The sequence below is a fragment of the Halichoerus grypus genome, chromosome 9 (assembly GCF_964656455.1).
Source record: "Halichoerus grypus chromosome 9, mHalGry1.hap1.1, whole genome shotgun sequence".
Lineage (NCBI taxonomy): Eukaryota > Metazoa > Chordata > Mammalia > Carnivora > Phocidae > Halichoerus > Halichoerus grypus.
In genome coordinates, this window is record NC_135720.1 from 37,096,797 (window position 1) to 37,122,449 (window position 25,653).

The following is a 25,653-nucleotide window of genomic DNA, read 5'->3' on the forward strand; positions in this document are numbered from 1 at the left end:
CTTAGCCCATTTAGGTGAACTTGATAAAATATAACCAATTCTCCTTATGATAAATATTACTAAATTCCTTAGAGTCAAGGTAGGAAAAAAGAGAAGTCATCAACCACAGTATGTCAGATTGTTTCAGGAAAAAAAAAAAGGTATAATAAATTCTCACCAATACAATAACTTGAGAAAAACTGGGTGGTAAAAAGAAGAAGGGTGTTCAAAGGGCTGATTCTAGTTACAATAATGGAATACCACCATAAATAGAATTTCAAAATCATCAATGAAACTTGACATTTTTAGTACCATTCAGGTATATGTAAATACTTTCTTCGGTTTGATTCAATTCCATCCAATCATGTATCATTAGCAAAGTGTCTAGATTTTAAAATAGTTTCCAAAATTGCCTCCAAAGCAAGCAAATGTTTGTCTTGAGTTAACCTGAGTCTAATGCAGAATCTTCTAAGTTACTGTCACTTTAACTGCTTCAAAGATATTTTGGTTGGTTATGTAATTAAAAACAATATGGTACTCAAGGACTAAAAATCCAGTATTCATGCAACATATGATTATGAATAAAAAATGGTGATAATCTTTAAATAGAAACCGTATATGTGTTATTAACATGGACATGCTTATTAGAAGATGGCTAGTCCCTCTCCTACTTCCTTCCCAAGCCTAAAGTTCACAACCTTGGAGTGTGCCAACTTTTTAAAAATCTCTCTTACTAAGACTGTGGGGAGAGCTTTTTCTTTTTCATCTTTGTGTTCCCCCAGGAGATCACTGTGCACATACTGAATCACTTTGTAAAAAGCAGATATCCGATGAATCTTATTGTTTGTAAGAATAAATAAAACTACATTTTATCACAACTTTGTATCTTAACACTAAAGAAAGATGCATAATGCCATATAAACCCATTTAATTATTTTGAAGGCACACTTGGTACAAGAACAAAGACTGTAACAGTCTAGAACCTCTACTCACCCAAGCCATGAACTGTATTGTAGTCTATGTCTGTCCCATATACATATGCACCAAAATGAGCAGATGCTATCAGAAGGCCACCTGAAAAAAATCACACAGTTATGGTCTGTTAACCAGAAAGTCCCAGACTCTTGTTTCTTCCCCTATTTAATCTGATCCAAAGTCTTATAAACTAGCTGTAGGCAGAGTACCAGAGAGTAGTAACACTGGTCCTGACCATATTTTGCAGGCCTCAGAATTAAACCCCTAAGCTGTGCTCACTACATTGGTCACAATGTAAGGAATTAATGTATGTACTAGCATCACGACTTTAAACATACTACTTAGGAAAATAACTTTTTTTTAATCAAAATAATGTATATTTAGACATTTTCATCTGATTTTGAGAGGTCTATACAAAGCATCTTGCTCCTTACTTACAAATGAGCATATAAAGCTACTATATAAAAGAGTTAGCAATAAATAAATTCTGACAACTGGGCTCAATTCCCATGGAAGCCTGAGTTTCAAATAACTTAAGAGGACATAATTAATATGTAAGACATTAATCCCTACAAAAATTAAAATATTAGGACAAGAAATAGTTATTCCTGTAACCAGTGAAGCAGTTACCTCTTATTTTAAACTGTAAATATGAATTTCTGAATAACTATTATCAAGCATACACAAAAATAATACAATGACTTTTCTGTTTACTTAGTGCTATGATCGAAGTAAGAACAAAAGTCCCAATACAGTCTGACTGGACGAAGTAACTTGGTAGCTGTGCCCAGCTCACATACAAAGAAAAGTCCTAATAAATATTTAAAATTTAATAAAACCCTTTAAAATAAAAGGTAATAATATTTTTAAATTGTTTAAGGAAAAAATCACAAAGTTATTTTAATAATTGTGCTTTCCATTGAACTTTACTTTTTTTATTCATCCAAATTAAAATGCTCTTAGTCCTAATAGCTATACCATAGAAAGGTCTGTCAGTCAAACTGACATCAGAAATTTATTCTCAAACTATGCACAGACTCAGACAAGGGAAAATAACTATATATTTTCCCTTATATCCTTCTCAAAGGTAATCTCTAAAATTAAGATGGGTAGTGCCTCCAGAGGGCCAAGAGCTATAAATTAATAGTATTCCTTCCATAGCCATTTAAAACACAGTCTGGGAACATGCACTTAAATAAATAGACTTTGTTTGTGAAAAATACTGTAACTGACTATTACTACTGGAGTCCATGAAGAAGAGAATGGAGGACTAAAAAAAGTACAGCAGAAACCAAAACCTAAGTTCCTTCATACTAACTTTAAGAAGCATTTGTGTGAGAGGGAAGCTAAGTAAGACCCTATTAGTCTTGTTCTATAAATGGAACCATCCATATTTAAGAAAGATACTGTATTGTGATGACTTGGAATACTCACAAAATCACTTCACCCAAATTACGAGGAATTACTACAATTCTGCCAATTAAGGCAGATACTCACCTAGAAGAACTAGTTGTCAAGGGGAACAGAAAAGCTTTCCTGTGCTTCCTTAAACAGAACCTTATCCATTTGGTTAGAATGAGTTTTGAGAAGACCCAATTTAGAGTACACTGCTGAAAGGAGATGAATAATCTGTTAGACTACATCTGTTAGTTAACTTTGTCCCCTTTAAGCTTTCAAAGTTCTAAATAAAGTCATTATAAATTAGCTTTTCTGAACTGATCACTGGGTAATCGCTGTTAATCATCTAGTTGTTTTCTCAATTAAATTGAAGCATTTTTTGCATTTAGTTATACCTCAGTTGGAGTTTCCCTGAATCTGGTGGAAGAAGAGGTGATAAAGGAGGGGTGAAGCGGTAAGGGGCAGGTAATGTGACTCACCCAATTTCTTATGCTATCAAGTGTACAAATACCACAAACTCAGTGTTCTAATTTCTCCTTACTTAAATAGTAACCACTTTAAGGTTAGGGCAATATCTTATAGGCAAAAGGACACAATAAGTGGAATTTATTTACAATATAGAAACTAATTTGTGATTTTCATCATTAGAGATTTAAGTGAAAAGCCTTACAGAAGTGTAGAAATGAGAGAGTGGGCTTTGGTTTTGCTGAAAGGAGAGGAGAAAAGGAGGAAAAATGGAATACTACTGTATCTACTTTATCCTTTTTCCAAATGAACTCAGGTAAGTTACACTAGCGGCCTGAGCAAAAGGATACTGTAATAGAAATTTTACCAGATAAAGTATGAAACTCAGGAAAAGGAGACTACAAAGAGTTGTGGACAAAAATGGGAAGGAAGCAGAGACTATTCCACAGACCTACAGAGATCAATTATCTCTCTCCTAATTGTCTCTTTTCCTCCCCCACAGTCTCCTCCCAGGACCAGTACAGTCAGTTTCTCAACACCTGGCACCTTTGTCTATCATTCTGCAATGGTAAAATTCAAAAGGAGCTGCACTCTTTTCCTTACACTATGGCTCATCTAAAGGTAGAATCAGCCAAGGAGTGTATAATGGTCTCCTGGATATATTCTCAATTACTAAAATAGCTGACTCACTTTAGAGAGGGGAAGAAGAAAAGGAATATCTATGGACCTCTGTCATAAAATCATATCACAGCTACCTACAGCAACTGGCTGTGTGTCTACTTGTACCCATTATTTTCATTATAAACAAAGAATTAGATGTTTACAATTTTAACCCTCGATTTCCTTGCCTGATGTCACAATTTGCCAACAGTTGCAAATTATGAGTATCTTGGAAATCAGCCAAAGAAGGGACTAGAAAATGAGTTCATTGCCAAATTGTTCATCATCACCATTCAATATTGGCTATATCTAACATCTTTCACCAAAAAGGCATCTAAGTTCCTAACAAAATAATAATGATATTCATTACAGTCTAGAGAATGTCTACCATGTGTCAGGCAACTTCCTAAGAATTTCATATACATATATTATCTCACTTAATCCTCACAATATATTACTATTACCATTTTATCAATGATGGAACTGAGGCCCAGACAAGTTGAGAATGTTGCCCAAAGTGACATAATAACTAATAGATTAAGGATTTAAAACTCACTCTATTTGCTCTTTTCTCTATACCATTTTCTCTCCTTTGGGGTCAGCACCAACTGAAATAAATATACACTTAGCTTACCAATTAGATAAACAAAAGTAAAATTTGTTATTAAATTAAGTAAAGCTGCACATTCAATAAGAGTTGCACACCATTCACAACTCTTGTATCATAGGCAGGCCTGTGCCATTATAGGTATTCAACATACGATGTTCATCAATCCTTTAGCCATGCTCATATCAGAACACTAGGACTTCCTAACTACTTAGAGCTGGCCCAATGATAGGTAACTTCTCCCTCAGAAAAAAAAATGGAGATAAGCAACTTTTTAAAAAATCTTATTAAAATGAAAACCAATGTATTCACTAAAATGGAAAGGAAAGTTATGTTTCTACAGCTCATAATGTCATTCTAGACAACAATAGCAGACTGTCTAAAGAAAAAGGAAAGGCATTTAGGCAGGAAAAGATTACATCTCTCCTTTCAGCTTCCCAGAAGCTTTCTACTCTATCCTATAACCTTGAGAAAAACACAGGTCATGAGAAGTCAGTGGATAAAACACTTGGGAAACTAATATACTTCAATTTTGTGCCTTTAAAATGTAAAAGGATTGGATATACTTGACTTTGTTTTTAAATATTAGAAAAGGAAACAAGGAAAAAATACTATCAAAAATATTTGTGAAAAACTATGGCCATGGAGGAGGGCACAAGGTTAGTATTTCCCCAATCCTTCAGAAGGTACTACCCATCAGTGAGACAAAAGGCCCAAGGACAAACTATACATTAAAATCGTGTCTATTCACAATTATATCACCAATCTCAAAACAAAAGCACCAAAAACTAAAGTTCTAAAGCTATGCTTAAACTACAAATTATAAAAATATATTTTAGCAGCATCTTTGCAAAGATCTTCTTCTTAGCAATTTTCAATTAATTGTCCTACGTAAACAGTCACAAGACCATGATCTACTACCCACTCTAAGGAACTGCTCTAAAGCAAATTAGGGGCAAGCCTCCTTGCCCCTTACTCACACTGAAGGTTATCAATATTTTGATTGCTGTGGCAGTTAGCATTTCATAATACAACCAACCTCATATACATCAAGGGAAAGAAATTTTACCTATGCTAGGAACTCTATTTTTAGACTTTATAGTCTTGTCTATATGTATGTGTACATATTAAGATTACGTACCTGTATGTATATCAAAGAATTCTCACTTCACAGAAAAAAATTTTAAAGTCCAAGAACAAATTAAGGATTAATAAAAGGTTCAGCATTTGGAGAAAAGAGAAATTATAGATCCATTCCTCACAGCATATAAGAAATCAGAGAGGGAGACAAACCATGAGAGACTCTGGACTCCAGGAACCAAACTGAGGGTTACAGAAGGGAGGGGGGTAGGGGGATGGGGTAACTGGGTGATGGGTATTAAGGAGGGCATGTGTGGTGATGAGCACTGGGTATTATACGCAACTGATGAATCGTTGGAACACTACATCAAAAACTAATGATGTACTATATGCTGGCTAATTGAGCATAATAAAAAATAATAATAATTAAAAAAAAAAAAAACTCCAAACAGACCGAGATCAAAAGGAAACAAAACTAAAACTATAAACGTACTAGAAGAATAACATAGCTAGATACCTCTATAACTTAGATGTAGGGAAAACTTTTGCATGGCAAAAAGCAACTGCTTGCAAAGTCAAAAACTAAATGGGAAACTGGGAGGAAATATTTGTTTTTTTGTGTGTATATATACATATATACACAGATATGCACACATGTAATATACATATGTACACATCTTCACATACATTAAAAAAAAAAGGAAAAGAGAGGGAGAGCTAATTCCCTTACAAAGTACTTCCAAAAATAAAGAAATGTCTACATAAAAATGGGCAAAAGACATGAAAAATATTTCCAAAAAAATTATTAAAATGGCCCTTAAAATATAAAAGGTTGCAACGATGTGGATGGAACTAGAGGGTATTATGCTAAACGAAATAAGTCAATCAGAGAAAGACAATTATCATATGACCTCACTGATATGTGGAATTTAAGAAACAAGGCAGAGGATCAAAGGGGAAGAGAAGAAAAAAATGAAACAAGATGAAACCAGAGAGGGAGACTCTTAAACCATGAGACTCTTAATCATAGGAAACAAACTGAGGGTTGCTGGCGGGGAGGGGGGTGGGAGGATGGGGTAACTGAGTAATGGACACTGGGGAGAGTATGTGTTGTAATGAGCACTGGGTATTACATAAGACTCATGAATCACAGACCTGTACCCCTGAAATAAATAATACATTATATGTTAAATATACATATATAAAAGGTTATTAGACTTCACTTATAATAAGAGAAATACAAAATAACACTACACTGAGATAATGTTTTCATCCAACAGACTGGCAACATTTCAAAACCTTGACAAGAAACTCTGCTGGTGAAGCAAGGTTTAACAATATACCTACATTCTTCAGCAATTCTACTTTTAAGAATTTACCCTAGAGCCGTATCTCCAATGTTATGCAAGTATATATACAAAAGATTATTCATTGCAGGCATTATTTGTAACTCTAAAATACTGGACACTATCCATGTCCAAGTATAGGAGACTGTTTGAATAAATTATAGTATATACACCCATGGACTACAACTATAAAAAGAATGAAGACAATACCTATGAATTAACAGAAAGTGATTTTCAGGAAAAACTATTAAGTGAGAAAAGCAAAGTGGTGTAAGAAAGAAGTAGAAATAAAATGTACATATATCTGCCTATCACTACAAAAAAAACACAAACAAGAAGAATTAACTAAAAAAGAAGCTGGTTATCGACAAGGGATGGGGGAGGAGGATGGAAGCGATATGGAAAGGAGTGATATTTGTTTAAGTATACCTCTTGTACAGTTGACTTTTGGAAGCAAATTGATCTTCTACATATTTAAAAATATATCAACGAGGATGGAAGGAGGTAAAAGTCTAAAACTGAGGGCAAACTGAAAAAAATGAACTCTGAACTGATTTTTAAATGAGGGGGAAAAAGAAGAAAGCACAATATTTGACATATTTGACTTTATTGCTCTTTAGGTGGGGTAGAGAACTCAATACATAGCCTTAAAACATATCCTTTTAATAGGGTTTTTGTATTGTTTTGCTTTTCTTTTGGTGGTAAGTGCAAAGCAATTTTGAAACTATTTTAAATGTATTATAGGAATGAGCAAAAGAATAAATGTGTAGATGGTTAAGGAAAACAGGATTCTCAATGTGGAAGAAGGCACATGTAAAAATGGAATGGGGATAAGCAAGAACAAAATCTGTCAGGATAGACTAGAATTTGTAGTATATATGAAAATTCACAATTTCTACAATATCTGTGTATATCCACATGCACGTGCACACAGTACATATATAGGGATATGTGTACATGCATTCACATTTATATGCACATTGACATATGCACATAAATGTCCTAGCTTATCTGCTGAAAGGGTCGAGAAATAAAGATACCTAGCACCCAGATCTTGGTCTCTAATACGATTCCCCACTAAAAGAAACAATGGTTCCTTGGAGAAATGACTGATTCCAGGGTTTGGGCAGGTAAAAGATGAGCCAGAAAGTAAGAAAGTGCTCAAAAATAAAAGACAGGAACAGGTCACAAAGACAGATCCAGTGCAAAAGGGCTCCACTTGGCAAACGTGGGACAATTTGAGCAACAAATTATTAAGTAATGAATTATAGACCACTCAGGGGAAAAAAGGGGGAATTCACAAGCTTATATTGATAAAAAATACATAGGAGAGAAGAAAGGGCTCTTGGTTATAATAGAATGAGTGTCAAGTGGTAATTGTGGAGGGAGTACTATTATTGGAAAATCATCCCTTTGTGACCAAAGTGAAGACTGGTTCAGGCAAGAATCATCAATGAATGCCAAACCTGAGAACTTGACAGGGCTGAGGGGGAATTTAGATGCAGAACAGGATATTTACATGGGTCTTAACATGTCTTCCCACAGACTGCCTATTAACTGCAATGGGGAAAAAATAGCAATCATGCAATGGAAAAATCACCCACCACCTTAACCAGCTGATCAAAATGAGTATTACCAGTGAGGGGCAGATAACCATTATGCAGATGCCCTGAGGAGGACACAAAATCACTGTTGTAGTAGTCCAACCTGAATCTAATCATGCGGAAATAAATGACCCAAATGAGGTACATTCTGAATAAAAAATAAAGAGAGGAGGGACAGTGTTCTCCAAAAGTGCAAATTTCATAAAAGGAAAAGACAGACTGGGGACTTGTTCCATATCAAATGAATCAAAGAAACATCAATGACAAAATACAACACTTGATGCTAGACTGGAAAGGAAAAAAAGATGGTATAAAGGACATCAGTGGGTCAATTAACAAAAATGTCATATGAACATTAAAGTATTGTATTAATAGTACATTTTCTAACATTGAAAACTATACTGTGGTTATATAAGAGAATATCCTCATTCTTAAGATATATATATTGAAGTATTTGAGAGGTAAAGGGACGGGATGGATGCAACCTACTTTCAAATGGTAAAGAAAACAAAATTATGTAAATAAACATAAAAAGAAAACAAATGATAAAGTAAATGAGGCCAAATGTTAACAAGTTTAATCTGAGTCAAGTACATGCAAGTGTTCTCTGTTCTATTTTTATTCTTGTATCTTAACTATCAGTTTGGCATTATTTCCAATAAAAGTTTAAAAAGTTGCAGGAGGCACTAAGGATAAGGAGGATAGGAAAGAAACAAATAGGTCGAATATTGGGTGTGGGATATATGGAGACACTGGTGGAGTGGGAGAAGAGAAACTCACTAGCAGATTAATTCAACAACAAACACAGAAAATCATTCCAACAGTCAGAAATCTTTTGACTTTGATACTATTTCTTCCTAATCACATGTGGTCACATTCCTCAAGTTAGTTTATGGTATAACAGCTGGCCGACAGATCCTAATGCAGAAAGAGACAGCTCTAGCATAGTAGTTAAGAGCAGGAGCTCTGGAGTTAGACTGCTTGAGTTTGAATCTCATGAAATTTACACACTGTATAACCTTGGCCAAGTCACATAACCTCTCTCTGTGCCATAATCTCCTCAGGAAGTTTTTTTCTTTTTAGTTCAACAGTGTTAGTTATTGTGGCAACGCTGCTTCCCAAGTTTCTGATGGGTAAGGACAGCTACAGGGAGAAACTCCAACCACAAACACAATTTGTTCGAACACAATCTGAATCACAATTAATTTAGCCAGACAAACCTAAATATGCTCCCTAGGTATGAGTAAGATCCAGCAAAAAATGGGGCAAAGCAGGAAAATGTCTTCATGGAATCGGAGGAGGTAAACGTGGAATTTTAGGACTTCTACACAAAGTTACTTACAAGGACATCTAATCAAGTGTGTACAAACACAGACTGCAGCCTCAGCAGCCAGGCTCTAGCCCGATGATAATTAAGTCACTTTCCTTATCTTCACACTTAACTTATAAACCTCTACAAACCAAATCAAAGATCAGACATATTACCCATTTTTTTCCATGTAAGTATATGGTTATCAATGTTAAATGATGAACATGTTTTTTTTATCTTGTCACTCAAGCCTTTTTTCCACCCAAGTTTTCCTATTTAAATAAACCGTATAGCTTTACAACATTTCCACAGTACACAGTATTGCAATGTATGGTATGCCCCTCCACCTAGTGGTTTACTTGGGGAAAAAGCCCACAAAATCAAACCGTATCATTCTTGAAGTGGCACAAGTGTTGCATACTGGGCTATTACACAAATATGTGGTCGTCTCTTAGCCACTATCTCATGATAATTAAGATTATTCTGTACAAATTTACTAATCTTTTAGCAAAAACATTACTATGACCTTGACTAATATAAACAAGTAACACCTATGCACTAGTTTTAACAGTTAAATAAAAATACCTGTTCCAACAAATGGATCAAAGACTATATCATTTTCTTTCACTTTTCCATGGTTGGCCATGATAAATGATAAACCAGCATCCATGCTTGTATTTCCAATAAAGTGTCTCTTTTTGACACTGTATGACTCAATAAGCTCTCTCTGTCCATCTGCAATCTAGATCAGAGATTCTTCAAATTAGTTTAACTGTATAAAACAGATTGAAGATAACCATTCACAATAAAACCACAGTATCTTGATGATAAAAACATCTTTCCACTTACCATTGCTCTAAACTTGTTCCTTTAAAAAAAAAAATGTGATTGAGGTAATTATGGACAAATACCTTGTATTTTTTTTTAGCGTGTTGTAATTTATTGTGACCTTTCAAATTCAATTCAAATTGCAATAATTCCAGAAGTTGGTGATGAGTAAACTCTACCCACCTCTTTTTTCTCCTAAAAACAATAATCTGTAACATAAGCCCAGCTTCCATTACCCTTAGGGAAGTGAGCAGGACTGCTCTGCAATAATTTTATTTCTTTTCAGAATATGAGCTTAGATTCAAGAACTCCACAAATTAGATCCCTCAACTACCACAGCACTCTGCCTTTTCTCTGCTTAAAGAGCAATCCAGACTTTCTGACAAGTCTTATGTTATTTTTTTCCTGGTACACCACCTCCTACCTAGGCCCTATTATCTAGCAAGCCTCTTGCACTTCCCAGGAATCTCTGGAAAAACAAACAAAACAAAACACAGAACCACATATTTTCACTCATTTTAATTCATACAGTAATTCTGAGTCTTCAGTTGTCTTAGAATTCTACATATAAAGAGTCCTATACAAAGAATTCTACATATAAAGAGTCCTATACAAAGGTCTAACATTAAACTTTTTTTTTTTAAAGATTTATTTATTTATTTATTTGACAGACAGAGATAGCAAGAGCAGGAACACAAGCAGAGAGAGTGGGAGAGGGAGAAGCAGACTTCCCGCTAAGCAGGGAGCCCGATGTGAGACTCGATCCCAGGACCCTGGGATCATGACCTGAGCCGAAGGCAGACACTTAACGACTGAGCCACCCAGGCGCCCTAACCTTAAACTTTTAAAGAAACAATCTGAAATAGGTAAAAAGAACACTTGCTTACCCATCTACCAAAATAAATATTATGGGGATTCTCAGGGATGCAGTTTGGGTCCAAACCATAATCCTCCAAAACAGAGAATATATGCTGTGGCTTCTTTAAATTCACTTTCCCTTCAAATGGCAGAAACTCAAGTGCCTAAAAAATAAAAGTGATTCTCATGTCCCATTAGAATTTTAAAGGAAAAACAGTGCTTATAAAATACCTATCTTGTAAGTTTGGTATCAGCATTAAGTAAGACAAAACATGAAAATTACTTAGCACACAGTGTGCTACCAAATAAACACTGAACAGAATCGAGAATTATTACATATCAACAGCAGCAGACCACATTATTCTCATAGGTTTTTTTCATTTTTGCTAAATTCACTTACATCTATTCGTTTGACTTTTTCTTCTTGTGTCAATGTTTTATTAAATGTGTGAATCTTTATTTTATATGTAGAATCTGAATGCAGAAATGGAACCTAAAATAAAAGCAAATAAATTATTTTAAGCTTCATAATTCTACAGTATCTGTAGATATACCTATAAAAAACACATTTCACTACGCACCATCTTCTCCACAGGGTAGTTTCTAAGAGAATTATACAGCTCCTCTGGAGATTTTCCATGACCCCATAGTTCAAATATGGACCTAGAAAATAAATGATTAGTACTAACCTCAGTAACGAAATCAGTTCATGCAGTAATATGTAACAATTACTTCCCTAGTTCTTTATTCTTCTTCCACTTACACAATTATTGCCTATATTTTCTAAGCTATAAATGAGAAATGTGTCCTAAAAATAAACATAAGTCCAAATCACACAGAGAAGTTTAACTTTACACAGAAGGAAATTTAACATAAGTCAAGATTTTTCCAAGTCTTCATTATTATATTTTTATACTAGAATACAAATGATGCAGTAACATCATTTATTTTAGCAATATGGGTGACAAGCTGCCGCAAATCCAATTTTTCCAGTGTCTTCTCCATAAAACAAAAATGACCAGCTAAAAATGTTACAATTAATATTTAGCTATTACTTACTAACATTTAGTAACTGTTAGTTACTTTTCTAACCACTATAAAAAAAGAAAATTCTTACTATAAAAAAAATCCTCAAGCTTCCACCAATTTCAAGGAACATTTAAACAATTACAAGCAAATTTCATTACAAACAAGAATTCATTATAATGGAACTCAAATCTACATAGTAGCATAGTTTTGTGCATCTAAATTCAAACTACTTTATAAATGTAATTAATGCTGCCATTAGGATTGAGAATATTATCCTTTGAAAATCTTCCTTTCCTTTCTACTGAATTTATTGAAAAAGGGCCTCTATAGTAATCCTACTCTTATTTAGCCATCACTAAAAGGGTGACCTCAGCTATACAAATATACAAAGAGTAAAAAGCAACAAACACAATTATTCAAAATAGATGTCCCCAAATTCCATGTATTCAGGATTTTTTCTTAATGTTTAGAAATTATAATAAGCTTGATCAATTCATTTATTCAACAAATATTTATTACGTATTACTATATACCAGAAATTATTCTAGGCACTAAGACACAACAGAACAAAGCTCACTGCCTTCATGAAACCTAAGGGAGAAGACTCCTGGAAGCTTAAGCTGAGGGAAAGCATATATAACTCAACCTCTGGAAAAGGAAAACCTTAAAAAACAAAAATAATAAAAGCTAACACTTTATATAACCAAAGTACAAGGGACTATTTTAAGCCATTTAATATGGATTCATAATTGTTCCTCATAAGAGCCCTATGAGGTAGCTTCCAGTATCATCACCAATTGAACCAATGAGGAAACTGAGGCACAATGAGATAAAATGACTCTTTCAGGTCATATAGTAATTAATGAAGCTAGGATTCCAATCCATCAGACTCCAGACTACACACATGACTACATGCACTATAATATAGTGCTTCTCAAAAATTAAAAAAAAAGAAAAAAGAAAAGAGAAATCCCAGGCCATTCAGGGAAAGGCAGTTTAACGGATCATAATTATCCCTAACAAACTATTATACAGTATAACATAGGAACTAATGCTTGTAATGATAACCTAGAATCAACAAAATATGACTCCATATCCTCTTTTTCAGAAATTTATATATTAATAAATTTATATTTTAAATAGTCAAAATAAAGATTAGGCATACAACACCAAAAACTTCAGCTATAATTGGAACATTTATAATAATATCTTTTATGATTTAGATTTTCAGAGTAAAGTTTTCATATATATGACTTAACTATTATGATCCATAATTTAGAGATTATAAAGCTTATATAGGCTGTCACATTTCTCATAGGTGCTATATAAATAAGCATGGATATCAACTTATTAATATAAAATCAACAATAATCTCAAATATTTTAATGATTATGGAAGTAATAATGAAATTTTTCTGACAAAAATCCTTTAAGAAACTATCCTTTGAGGGAAGGAGGGGAATGGAATTGGGAAAGGTGCACGGAGTCAATGGTTTCTGTAAACCACTTTTTTTTTTTTTAAAGACAACTGTGGCAAGTATCTCAAAATGTTGAGATCTAACAAGGTAGATACGTAGGGGTTTATTATATTTTTCACTCTTTTTGTGGTATGCTGAAGATATTCCATTTTAAAGATAAATCAACAAAACAAAATTAACTTTCAATCCCTAGTCTACCACAAAAAAAAATTTAAGTTACTTTTCTTTTTTTCTTTTTTTTTTTTTTAAAGATTTTATTTATTTATTTGACAGAGAGAGAGATAGCTAGAGCAGGAACACAAGCAGGGGGAGTGGGAGAGGGAGAAGCAGGCTTCCCGCCGAGCAGGGAGCCCGATGTGGGACTTGATCCCAGGACACTGGGATCATGACCTGAGCCGAAGGCAGACGCTTAACGACTGAGCCACCCAGGCACCCCTTAAGTTACTTTTCAATCCATGCTTATAATAGTCTATTTTATTTCCAGAACAATTAATGCTACAATCAGGACTGTGAATTTTATCATTTGAAAATGAATTCCGCCTTTGCTTTCTATTAAATTTATAGGCAGAGGACCTCTACAGTAATACCACCCTTACTTAGCTATCACTGATGGTATACCCAACCTAAGCTATTCAAAATATACAGAAAATAAAACGTAGTCAAGGAAATTATATATTATACAATCATTACATAATTATTAATTATACCATTAAGCAAATGTAGGAAAAGATACGAGCTTTGAAGGAAGTGTACAAGTTCTTGGTCCTCAAATAGCTATTTTAAACCTAATAAGCCTTATCTGCTGAAATCAAACAACTCTTAGAGCCATAAATTTTAATACGCTAATCAAAAGTAATGATTATTCAAAAGACTTTTTTTTTCAGTTATATTTCTGTCTGATAGTCATTTTTGCTGAATAGTGAAACCCATTAGCAAGTTTCAACTTAAAAGATTAAAAAGGAAGGAGGGAGGGAAAGAAGGAAGAAATGAAAAAAAGATAGCAATGATAAAATCTAGAAAACAGGTAGGATAAACTATGAACAGCATCATTATAGTAATCCACACAAGATATGATAATCAGGACTTCATTCTCTAACAAAACAGCAAAACATTATTTCATGGCAGTCCACACTTTTTGTCATTTCACACGTATCTGCTCATCCAACTAAAGCCATCTACAAAAACATCTTTAGATTTTCAATACTTTGGTTATAATTAAATGTGGCATTTATCCTATGTAATAACAGCATTTACCTCTTATACCATAATCCTGCTTAATACAGAAGTTTAAAAAAATTACCCCAAAAGAAGTGTTTATGCATTTCACCACTAAGATTCCCTCACCCTCAGTTTCAGCAGAGAACTCCACCACCACCCAGTGGCAAATTCATGCATCTGCAAGCTAAAGTGAGCTCCCCACAACAACTAAGCCCTTCTAATTCTCCGCCAATATACAAGGACAGAGTAGTATGAGAAGTACAGTATATAATCTACAGGAAAACACTAAGTTTCTCTTACTTGGCACACACTGTTCGTTTCATTAAGTTTCTGGCAATATCTTCAGAGGGAATGCTAAGAATCCAAAATGGAGACTGAAAAAAATAACAATATACAACTTGTAACTGGTTTTACGGCCTCATATGCTTCCATTCAAGAAGTCAATAAGGAGAGATTCCTATTTGTTACTTTTATGTAATACCTGATCTGACTCTAACCAAAATAAAAATTGCTCCAATAGTAAAAAAAATAATTTTAATAGGTAACCTGTTAGGATAACAGAGTACAACATCAGAACACTTTTATAAATGACCATAAATGCAAATATCAGAAAATATAAGGTTAATCTTAAGATTAATTTTGTATTGACTGCCTTATGTATTTTGACCAAAATAATTAATGCATATTTTACCCCAAAGTATAATCTCAGAATTTTTTATTATTGATCATTCCTGATAATACAGCTATTTTATTTTTAACTTCTAAGTAATGTATTTCTTTGAATGATCCCTCTTTTTTTAGGTAGTTGTGGCCACCTGAGGGGTAGAAAAGGAACTCTTTGAAATAACTATGATGGAAAATAATAGGGTATATTATATTATCATTAGTTTTTATTATTTTATCTAAGGAAAAAGTTTCAGGTGCATCAGAGGTGTTTACCAATCCTCTGTCTCAACCATCAAGATTATAGGCACTTTTTTACAATTTATTTTATCTTATTTTGAGAGAGAGAGCATGCAGAGGTGTGCATGGGTGTGGGAGGGTGGGGGGAGAGAGAGAGACTTAAGCAAGCTCCACACTGAGTGTGGAACCAGACTTGGGGCTCAATCTGCCAACCCTGAGATCATGACCTGAGCAGAAATCAAGAGTTGGTCGCTTAACTGACTAAGCCACCCAGGCACCCCAATTACAGGCACTTTTCATCTCCACCCAGATAACCCCTTGCCAGAATAAAGAAAAACAAAACAGAACCCTGACCTCAGTTCATCATCCTCAACCAATTATATCTATACTCTCCCTCTTTTTCTCCTCCCTCAGTATATGAAAGTCAATTAGGAGTCCAAGTCCAACCTTAGCAGACTTGTTTCAACTAAGTTCTCTCATCTTCTGGAAGAAATCCTCCCTGTGAGTCTTTCTTCTTCCATTATTTACACTACTCTACAGAAAATTTCAAAATAATCCAAACAGAAAAAAGATGGTTATCTCAGTATTATTTTTTTTTAGAAAAATTTAAAAGCAATCTGAAGGAAATGAAATCATTAGATAAATAATGATAGAACTAATCAATAGAAAATATTATACAACCCTGTTAGTGATGAAGGCTATGTAGCAACATGTGCCTATATTAATATTATCAAGTGAAAAAGAGACTGAAGAAGTTCATAAGTAGTATTAGAACTAAAGGGGGGGCGCCTGGGTGGCTCAGTTGGTTAAGCGACTGCCTTCGGCTCAGGTCATGATCCTGGAGTCCCTGGATCGAGTCCCGCATCGGGCTCCCTGCTCAGCAAGGAGCCTGCTTCTCCCTCTGACCCTCCCCCCTCTCATGTGCTCTCCCTCTCTCATTCTCTCTGTCTCAAATAAATAAAAAAAAAAAAAAAAAAATCTTTAGAACTAAAGGGGAAAAAAAGTATATGAAAAAGATTGGAAGGCAGTACCCTCAAATTATAAGTCACATGAAGGAAGCAGAATTATGAATGACTTTTTCTATTTCCCAAACTTCTCTAATACACTGATAAACTATCAAATACAAAATACAAAGTTCATAAATTCATAATCTTACACATCTGCAATTTCAAATGCTTAAATAATTCCCAATATAAGTCTGAAATTCCACTAAATTCTAAATTTTAATTCTAATCATACCTCATCAACAGAAAACAGCCCTTTTTTTCAATTAAGGGACAGATACCAATTGTGGTACAAGTGTTGAGTTAAAAATTAAAACTAGTACACTAAATGAACACTGGAAATAAATGAGATTCCAAAACCACAACTTTTTTCCAAAAATAACCTTTTTATTCAATTGCCCCGAGAAACAGAAACAAGTAACCACACAAATATAAATTTAAGATTTGCCGTTTTTCTCTTCCGAAGATTCTACTTATAAATATACTACACATAGTCTAATGAAAAATATAAATTCAACTTACCTTTCCATAAGTTTCCTGACTACTGATGAACTGACCTCCAAAAAGTGAAAGCAAAGACTTTATTTCCTACATTGAAAATATTATAGAAAGAACATATTTTAACACAGGGAACTCAAAGTCCACTAACAGATATAGGTATAATAAGATTTTTTTAAAAGTGGGCAAGTAACCTACCTGAGGCATTTAAATTTCAACACCTGACAAATTACAACTCTAGGTTCTGAAAAAATTTTACAGTCACAACCACAGTTAAGTAATTTCTGAGAAATTTTACACAAGAAGGCTGCCTAAAGACTTGCTCAGAAAATGCCCTGATTTTGGAAAAAATGGATGACAAAAACTATAGATTAGTAAATCTGACAACTGATCAATAAAAATAAAATGAATTATTAAACAGATAAGTTGAGGATGTTTAGACAAGAAATAAGTCATTAACCAGGAAGCATCACTGTGGATTTATTAAACAGAAGTTATAGTAAGTTAGCCTCTTCTTTCTGGATGAAGTAACAGAACTAGAAAGAGAACACAATAGCTACTTTAAAAACATCAGGAATGCAAAGTTGAAATCTGTTCAGATAATATTATATTCTATGAAGCAATCACTTTGTATTGATAAATACAAGAAGACGATACAAATTTTACAATATATACTGTTAACAAATTCTGTCTCCTCAAATAACATAAAGCAGGTAGAATCCCACTCCTCTCTGTAGGCCTTATGGAGGAGGTAACCCAATCAGAGATAGGTACCCTCTGCTGGGTGCCTACAATCCCTTTTCATCCCAACTAGGAGAAGGGCAACAAATCTTTTCTTTTTAATCCTTGGATTTACAAGGGGCTAAATTCAGTTGAATTATATGGACAGACCAAAAACTTGCATAGTCTATCAGTAAATACTGACGGTAACTGAAAAGGTCACGTGATCTGGGGCAGGCCTCATGCGTTAATTCACGTGAGCTTTTCAGTTCTTTTAGCCACTCAATTTTTCATCCATTTAGTTTGTTTCAGAGCTAGCAATGAAACCCAGGTGTCTAAACTCTAGTACAATAAGGCAGGCACCAACTAAAACTGGCCCTGATTAACTCTACAAAGGTAAAACAGTACACATTATATTTCTAATCTCTCATTTTAAATCATAAAGGCAGCTACTCATTACAGTTTTCCTGCTTAGCAGTTCTGAAACAGTAGATGGACTCAAAAGTGTAGACTGTCCTCTTGATTGCCTTCCCCAAAGGGATCCTCTCAATACTTAACTAAGAAACTAATATGTACAAGGCAGTGAGCTATGTAAAGATAAATACATATTTATCTTCAGGGAGCTTATGGTCTAATAGAACAAAACATTCAACCTAGTAACTGAAATGTGAGCTGTAAAACAGTGAGTGCTCTTAAAGAAGTAAAAGCAAAAAGGTATTATATTAGAGTTCAAGGGAGAAAAGATTACCTCAGTTTCAGAAGAAAAGTTTTCATGGAAACTGTCTTAAGACCTGGAATACAGAGAGAACCTGCATAGATGAAAGAGGACTTCCACTTCTAGCGATGGCAAACTAGGTAATGCAGGTTGAGCCTTCTGCTGAGAACTAGAAAAACCTGGCATCTGATTGAACGCTTGGAGCAATTACAAGAATTACCAAACCAAACTTCAGGAGAAGCCAGAAATCCCAAGGTGCAGCCACTTGCTTCCCAGGGTATTTACCAATTCCAAAAGCAGCTGTGAGGGTGGATGGTCCTTTTGACAGCTTAATGGAGCTAGAGGAACAAAAAGAATATTGGGCCAGAGGGGCCTGGGTGGCTCAGTTGGTTAAGCAACTGCCTTAGGCTCAGGTCATGATCCTGGAGTCCCCGGATCGAGTCCCACATCGGGCTCCCTGCTCAGCAGAGAGTCTGCTTCTCCCTCTGACCCTCCCCCCTCTCATGTGCTCGCTCGCTCTCTCTCTCTCTCTCTCTCTCTCTCTCATTCTCTCTCTTTCAAATAAATAAATCAAAAAAAAAAAAAAAATATTGGGCCATCCATGGAAAAGAAAGATGGCTTGATAAACCACCCAGTTTGGACTGGGATCCCCAAAAGCTACATACCAGAGGAACATGTATGAATCAGAACAGAAACAAAACTTAATACCTGGAAATGAGTTCAAGTCATCCTAGATCATTAATGATCCTACTTCAAGAGGATTTACATCACCCGAGGCCTCATGTTATTTCTTCAAATAACTTTCCAAATATATCTAGTGTAGGTTTAAAAAATAAGCCAGCACACATAGGAAAAAGAACCAAGAGAAACAATACACAAAAGCAACAGGCCCACAGGACTTCTTTTATCATATTTAATATGTGTGCTTTCTACAGTTTGTCATACTTAACTATGCTTTCTATATTGAAGGGGATAAAAGACATAATTAAGAATTTTGGGGCGCCTGGGTGGCTCAGTTGGTTAAGCGACTGCCTTCGGCTCAGGTCATGATCCTGGAGTCCCGGGATCGAGTCCCGCATCGGGCTCCCTGCTCGGCAGGGAGTCTGCTTCTCCCTCTGACCTTCCCCCCTCTCATGTGCTCTCTCTCTCACTCTCTCAAATAAATGAATAAATAAAATCTTTAAAAAAAAAAAAAAAAAAGAATTTTGGCAAAGACTAAAAACCCATTAAAAAGGAAACTGCAGAGTTGAAAAAGAATCAAGTAAAAAAATAAACCTAAAATAAATGTGTAGGTAAATCTCAATGAATAGTGACTATGTAAAATCCATAGAATGAAGACTGGAATCAGGAAGACCCAACTAGACAGAAGGCAGCACAGGCCGAAGCATGAACACTGAGGGCGTCATTCAGGGAATGAGGTGGGAGGTGGGAGGAGACAGAGCAAAGAACCATGCAATGGTGGGCTAATGCCAGACTAAGAAGTTTCAGCCTCGGGACAATGAGGGTGTAAAAGAGAACTGAGCTTTTTGGGAGATTAAACTGGCACCAGGGTAAGACACTAAGAATAATTTAAGAAGAAGAAACAGATAAAATGTCCAAGTATTAGGGATGTTATTCTGAAGACTGCAGCCTAGCCACTCCATTCACACCGCACTGCCGGACTAGAGGCACACACCCTCCTTGGCTTCTATTTCCACTCCAGTATCCTTTCTCTTGTACTCCAGAATTCTCCCGCTAAAACACAAATGATTACTAGTCACCCACTGGTTTAAAAAGAAAAAAAATGGTAACTTCCTGACTTAAAAAGAGTCAATGGCTCCCCATTAAATCTAAAATAAAATCCAAATTCCTTGCAATGGTTTCAAAACATTTCAAACTCTGGATCCTACCCACCTCTCTAGCCCCACTGCCCATTACTTCATCCTCAGTCCCCACACATCCCACACCCCAAAACACCATAATCAACTCCTTCCATGCCTTTACACTTGCTTTTGTTTCTCACTGAAGTGGGCTTTCCAGTCCTCTTTACCCACAAAACAGCTCTTTATCAATTAAGATCTATTAAAATATTACTTCCTCCTTAACACTCTATGCCCTTACACCCCTATCTTGCCAATGCACCTGCTCAGCAAAACATTAATCCTGAATCAACGCCACAGTCTTCCTTCATAACTCCTGAGGCCAGTGAATTGCGCACAACTGAAGAAAATCGGAGAATCTCAGCACAATTACAAATACATGATCATCACCCTCAGCTGGGTTTCCAGCATTGCTCTAATACCTGTGTTCTCAATTTTTAACTTGTCAGCTCCCTCTTTGCTCTCAATGACTATTTCAAATTTAACTATTTTTCCCAATTTCTCCACTCAACTGCTTGGTCCCTGATCTCTCAAAAAACAACCGTGACTCATTCATAACCTAGAAAACAGACCCTCGGGCAGCTACCCCACATCCAGCCTAACTCTCCTCTACCCACTCTCCCCTTCTAGTGAAAGGCCAACACCTCCCACCGTGCCCTTATATCCATTCTCCCCTTCTCTTCAGCCTGTAAACTTTGCCTGACCCTAGGCCTCCCTCAAACTGTTAACCAATCTCTTACTTTCCCTTCTTATGCTCTAGTTAAGAGCAGTCTATCTCCCCTTCCTCATTTTCCAGTGACCATTAAATCAAGCAATCTAGCTTACCACCCCACTCCAAAACTCTACACAACAGTTATAGCAAAATTCCTAAAACTTTACCCTCCTCATTTCTGTGCCCCCAAAGTTTTTCTATTCTGAGACTTGCCAGTCCTCCTCATTACCTCCTCTTTTCTCACTTCCCCCCAGTATCAATGCTTCCAAGCTCCTGTATTTGGCCCACCATTCTTTCGACACTATGCTTTCTCTGAATAATTTCACTTTCTCTCCTAGTTCAAATGCAGAAGCTTCCAAAACATTTATTACCAGTCCAGACCACTCTATCCTACTCCATGCATACTCCTATATTCACTGCCCCCCCACCCCCAGTCATCTCCACTTGATATTACACAAACACATCAAATTCATAATAACCAAAATTTAAATCTTTCATCTGCCTGTGCTCTACATTTTAAATGGAGATGTGCTTATATGCACCCCAGGAGTCATCCTTGACTGGCCCCTGTTCCCCCCATATTCAATCATCAGGTCCTGATGATTTCATCACCTAAATATTTTCCCAGTCTATCCCATTCTTTTACCCCTACCCTAATTCAGGCCTTCTTAATCTACTAACAAGACTATTCCAACAGGCTCCTAACTGGCCTCTGATTCCAGACTTATTCCTCTCAAATCTATCCTCATTATCGCTGCCAAAGTGATTTTTAAAGGAAAATCTTCTTTGCTTAAAACTCTTTCAGTAAATTTCCCTTACAAGCTAAATAAATTTTCTCTTCCCTTCCAGAGTATTCAAGGCTTTGCATTTTCTGGCCCCTATCTACCTCTCCTGCTCTCTTCTTGTCACTCAGCTACATATTTCATAATCCAGTAATACTGAATTATAATTCTAATTTATTTATATCCTTGGCCTGGCTAACTCCTACTCATACTTTAGTTACCGTTCAAGTGTCATATCCTCATGCAAGCGATCTTAAAGGCCAACATCCCTCACCCCCTCAGGTGGATTAGATTCCCCTTCTATGCTCTCCTTTTTCCCTACGCATCTACCATTGCACTTACAAATGTTATTTCTTAATGTTTATACATCTGCTCGGACCTTAGCCTAAATAGTAAGCTCCTTGAAGACAGAAACAGTCTTTGCCATCTCCATATCCCCAGCGTCCAGCACATGTAATTACAAGTACTCTGAAAATGTTTCTTGAATGAATGAAACACTTTTCCCAACTTCTCCATCATCTAACCCTTGCCACCTACCACCACCACCAGCAATTCCACCCTCCTCCACGGGGTATGACCTGCATATTTGCCACTTAAAACACGGCACTGAGCATTTCTGTTGGCTGTCTCTATTCTCCGCTAGACAAGAGTTCCTGGAGAGAGAGGACGGGTCATATTCATCTGCCTAACTCCAATACCTGATGCATGGGCAGAAGAATGAATGAAAATGCTTGGCAAGTCTGTGAGAGTGTCTTGGACTTCTCTCTCACACACCCTCGGCCGAGCTCGGATCCTTCCCAGGGACCGAGGGACTGGGGACGCGTGATATCCCCGACAAGCACACACACCCGGATCCCTGCTTGCTGAAGCTGAGATCTCCGCCGCCCGCACACCAACCCCCACCGTGCCGTCCTCTCCCGTCAAGAAGCTGTGGAGGGCAGTGCGGGCTCACCGGTAGGCGGAACTCCAGGTGCTCTTGCGCCATGAGCAGCAGATACCTATTCAGGGTGCACGACAGCGCCATTGCGGCCGCCTACGGTGCGCCTGCGCGGCGCGAGCAGTTTCCCACCTCTTCTCCCCCCTCCTGCCCACAGCCTTTTCCGCTGAGGCGGAGCCTGAACGGCCGGAAGCGGAAGCTGGGCAAGGCGGGTGCTGTCCCGGGGTTCCGCACACGGATACGTTGAGCCGGGACGCTGCTGGAGGGGCCACGTCCGCTGCGAGGCACTTTCTGGTTGAAATGCGGAAGTACAAGTAGCTGGTGTGAGGGGCCGTGTTGTGTTCGGTAGCAGGTTGCGATAAAACAAGTTCCCATCGATCCTCCCACCAGGAACGTACTTCCAACTTTTTCTAAGAACGCTTCAAATCCTAGTTCTTCAAAACTGGACTGGAATTTTACCTTTTCCGTGCAGACTTCTCTAGCCACTCCAAGCGTGGAGAATCTGGGCCACTCATCTAATATTTATTATACTTTTTGTATTTTTGCAATACTTTTTCAGGGATACATGCCTTCTACGCCAATTAGAATAAGCTCTTGACCTAGATCATCTCTTACGGTTCATTCTATACCTGATAGAAAACACAATGTCGTCCTCAATAATTTACTCAGTTATTAGGAGGTTGTGATGTTAGACTCACAGGCCCAGTCCACAGCCAACTCTATATTAAAACGATGGAAATTGCTTCTAACTATTCACGCTGGCACAGATTTCGTAGCACATAAAATAAGTAGCATATCATAAATTCTAAAAATTTGCATAGTCTATGTATATACATTATTGCTTTTGCCTTATTGAGAGCAGTTTATTTTGCATCCCACCATAATATTGCACAAAGTACAAGAGTACTACATATTCCAAGCACCATGTGCTGGGAACATACTCCATACTTCATAGCCATGATTAAGAACATAAGCTGTGATGTCAATCTTAGGTTCAAATCTCAATTCCACTATTTACAATCTATGCGCTCTTAAGCAAATTTCTTAGCCTCCTTTGACAGCAGTTTTATTTAAAATGAAGTAATACTGCCTTCCTCAAGGGACTGTTAGGATTAAGTGGAATAATGTACATAAAGTGTTTAATAAAACACCTGGCATATTGTATGGGGCAAATAAATGGAATTTAAGGAGACTTCTCTTTAAAAAAAAAAAAAAAGTAAAATTTCCAAGCAATCTGTCTGTTAGGAAAACATCTTGGTAAGTCCACTTAAGATAAGCAATAAAGTGAGTCTCTGAGGAGCACAGATGTCTCTTGGCCTCAAGGCTTCAAAAGGGATAAAAGTATGAAACATGAAACGAGAGGTCAAGGTGGGACAGAGAACCAATGAAATATTAGGGGAATGATGTGCAGTGCTTGATATGCCCTATCCCCAAAGCTTGTCAGAATTACCAAACATTAAATTTTAATGGAGTAACTTTATAGGGGATATCATAGAGGTGGTGATTTTCATGCCTGGATTAATAGGATGCTATGCAGAGATATCAAATGAGAATACATGGCCTACGAGAACCCAAATTCAAGGTTCACTGATTTTTCACATGAGCGTCCTTAGCTTCCTTAAAGCTAAGGTTCATGACTAAATCCCCACTGATTCTCCACTCCAGAAATGAGCAGGACGTCACGTACATCAAGAATCTCAAACTGTTGGTTACATGGTCTGGGGAAGTAGAAATTAACCCTGCACAGACCAGGCCATTAGGGTTAGTGTGGAACTACTTGTGAGATCAATTAAACTGCCTTTGAAGAAGTCACACCAGAGCTGTTCCATGTTTTTGAGCTTACTAAAGTCCTTAAGGAGCAGCAAGAGAGTATGGACTTTGAAAGTTGGTATTTAAACTAACATCTAAAGACTCACAATTGTCTTTGGTTTTTTTTCTTTTTTTTTTTTTTAATTTGTACTGGAAGGGGCAAGAAAGTTCATAGTCCATCTTCTGGGAACTGATCCAAACCTTCATCCATGCTTCATCCACCAGGGCAGACTTCTTAGAAACTTGGCTCCTCCTGTGAGATTACTATTATGTAAGCATTTGAGTCTCTGATCTAGCCTGATGATGACTGAAAACCAGAATCATTCCTAGATAGTTAGGACCCGAAAGTAGGAGAATCTTGAGTTCTGGTTATAACAGGCCCTTATACTGTTGAGAGTATTAGGGCAGAGTCAGTGAAGAAAGGAAATGAGTAGAGAGTTAACAGATCCCAGCAACAGAAGTCATGTGTAACGTTACAACTGTCTATGCATCTGTCTCAGGCTGAGCATCTAACATTTGAAAAGGGGTTGGGTATCACAGAGAGCCATAGACATTTGTGCACCAAGTAGGAAACTTCTCTGCATATGTATTAAGACTAGAAGTTTTTTTTTTAAGATTTTATTTATTTGCTAGAGAGAGAGCACGCACAAGCAGGGGGAGTGGCAGGCAGAGGGAGAAGCAGCCTCCCCGCTGAGCAAGGAGCCCAACGTGGACTCGATCGCAGGGCCCTAGGATCATGATATGAGCCGAAGGCAGAAGCTTAACTGACTGAGCCACCCAGGTGTCCCAAGACTAGAAGATTTTTGCAATGAGTAAAAAACAAGGGGCTTTTGAACAGTTTGGAGAATAAAGTTTTATTGGAACAAGTTATATAACAACTA

The 25,653-nt window shown here is 36.5% G+C and overlaps 1 protein-coding gene across 6 annotated transcripts in view; it reads right to left on the reverse strand.

Moving 5' to 3' along the window:
• TRMT11 (tRNA methyltransferase 11) overlaps positions 1–23,116 on the reverse strand; it is a 54,470-nt gene extending 31,354 nt beyond the window's left edge. For 3 of the 6 annotated variants that reach the window (XM_036085470.2, XM_036085467.2, XM_078054771.1), the window contains exons 1-8: positions 22,979–23,116; positions 17,263–17,328; positions 15,134–15,207; positions 11,691–11,772; positions 11,510–11,602; positions 11,139–11,273; positions 10,009–10,165; positions 973–1,053 (exon numbers count right to left, since the gene is read on the reverse strand). In XM_036085470.2, coding sequence (XP_035941363.1) covers positions 973–1,053; positions 10,009–10,165; positions 11,139–11,273; positions 11,510–11,602; positions 11,691–11,772; positions 15,134–15,207; positions 17,263–17,328; positions 22,979–23,050 — 760 coding nt within the window. In that variant the 5' untranslated portion in view covers positions 23,051–23,116. Of the gene's footprint in view, positions 1–972; positions 1,054–10,008; positions 10,166–11,138; positions 11,274–11,509; positions 11,603–11,690; positions 11,773–15,133; positions 15,208–17,262; positions 17,329–18,706; positions 18,750–22,978 lie in introns of all 6 variants that reach the window. The other 3 variants (XM_036085471.2, XM_036085472.2, XM_036085475.2) reach the window with 3 other exon arrangements.
• Positions 23,117–25,653: the final 2,537 nt, after the last annotated feature.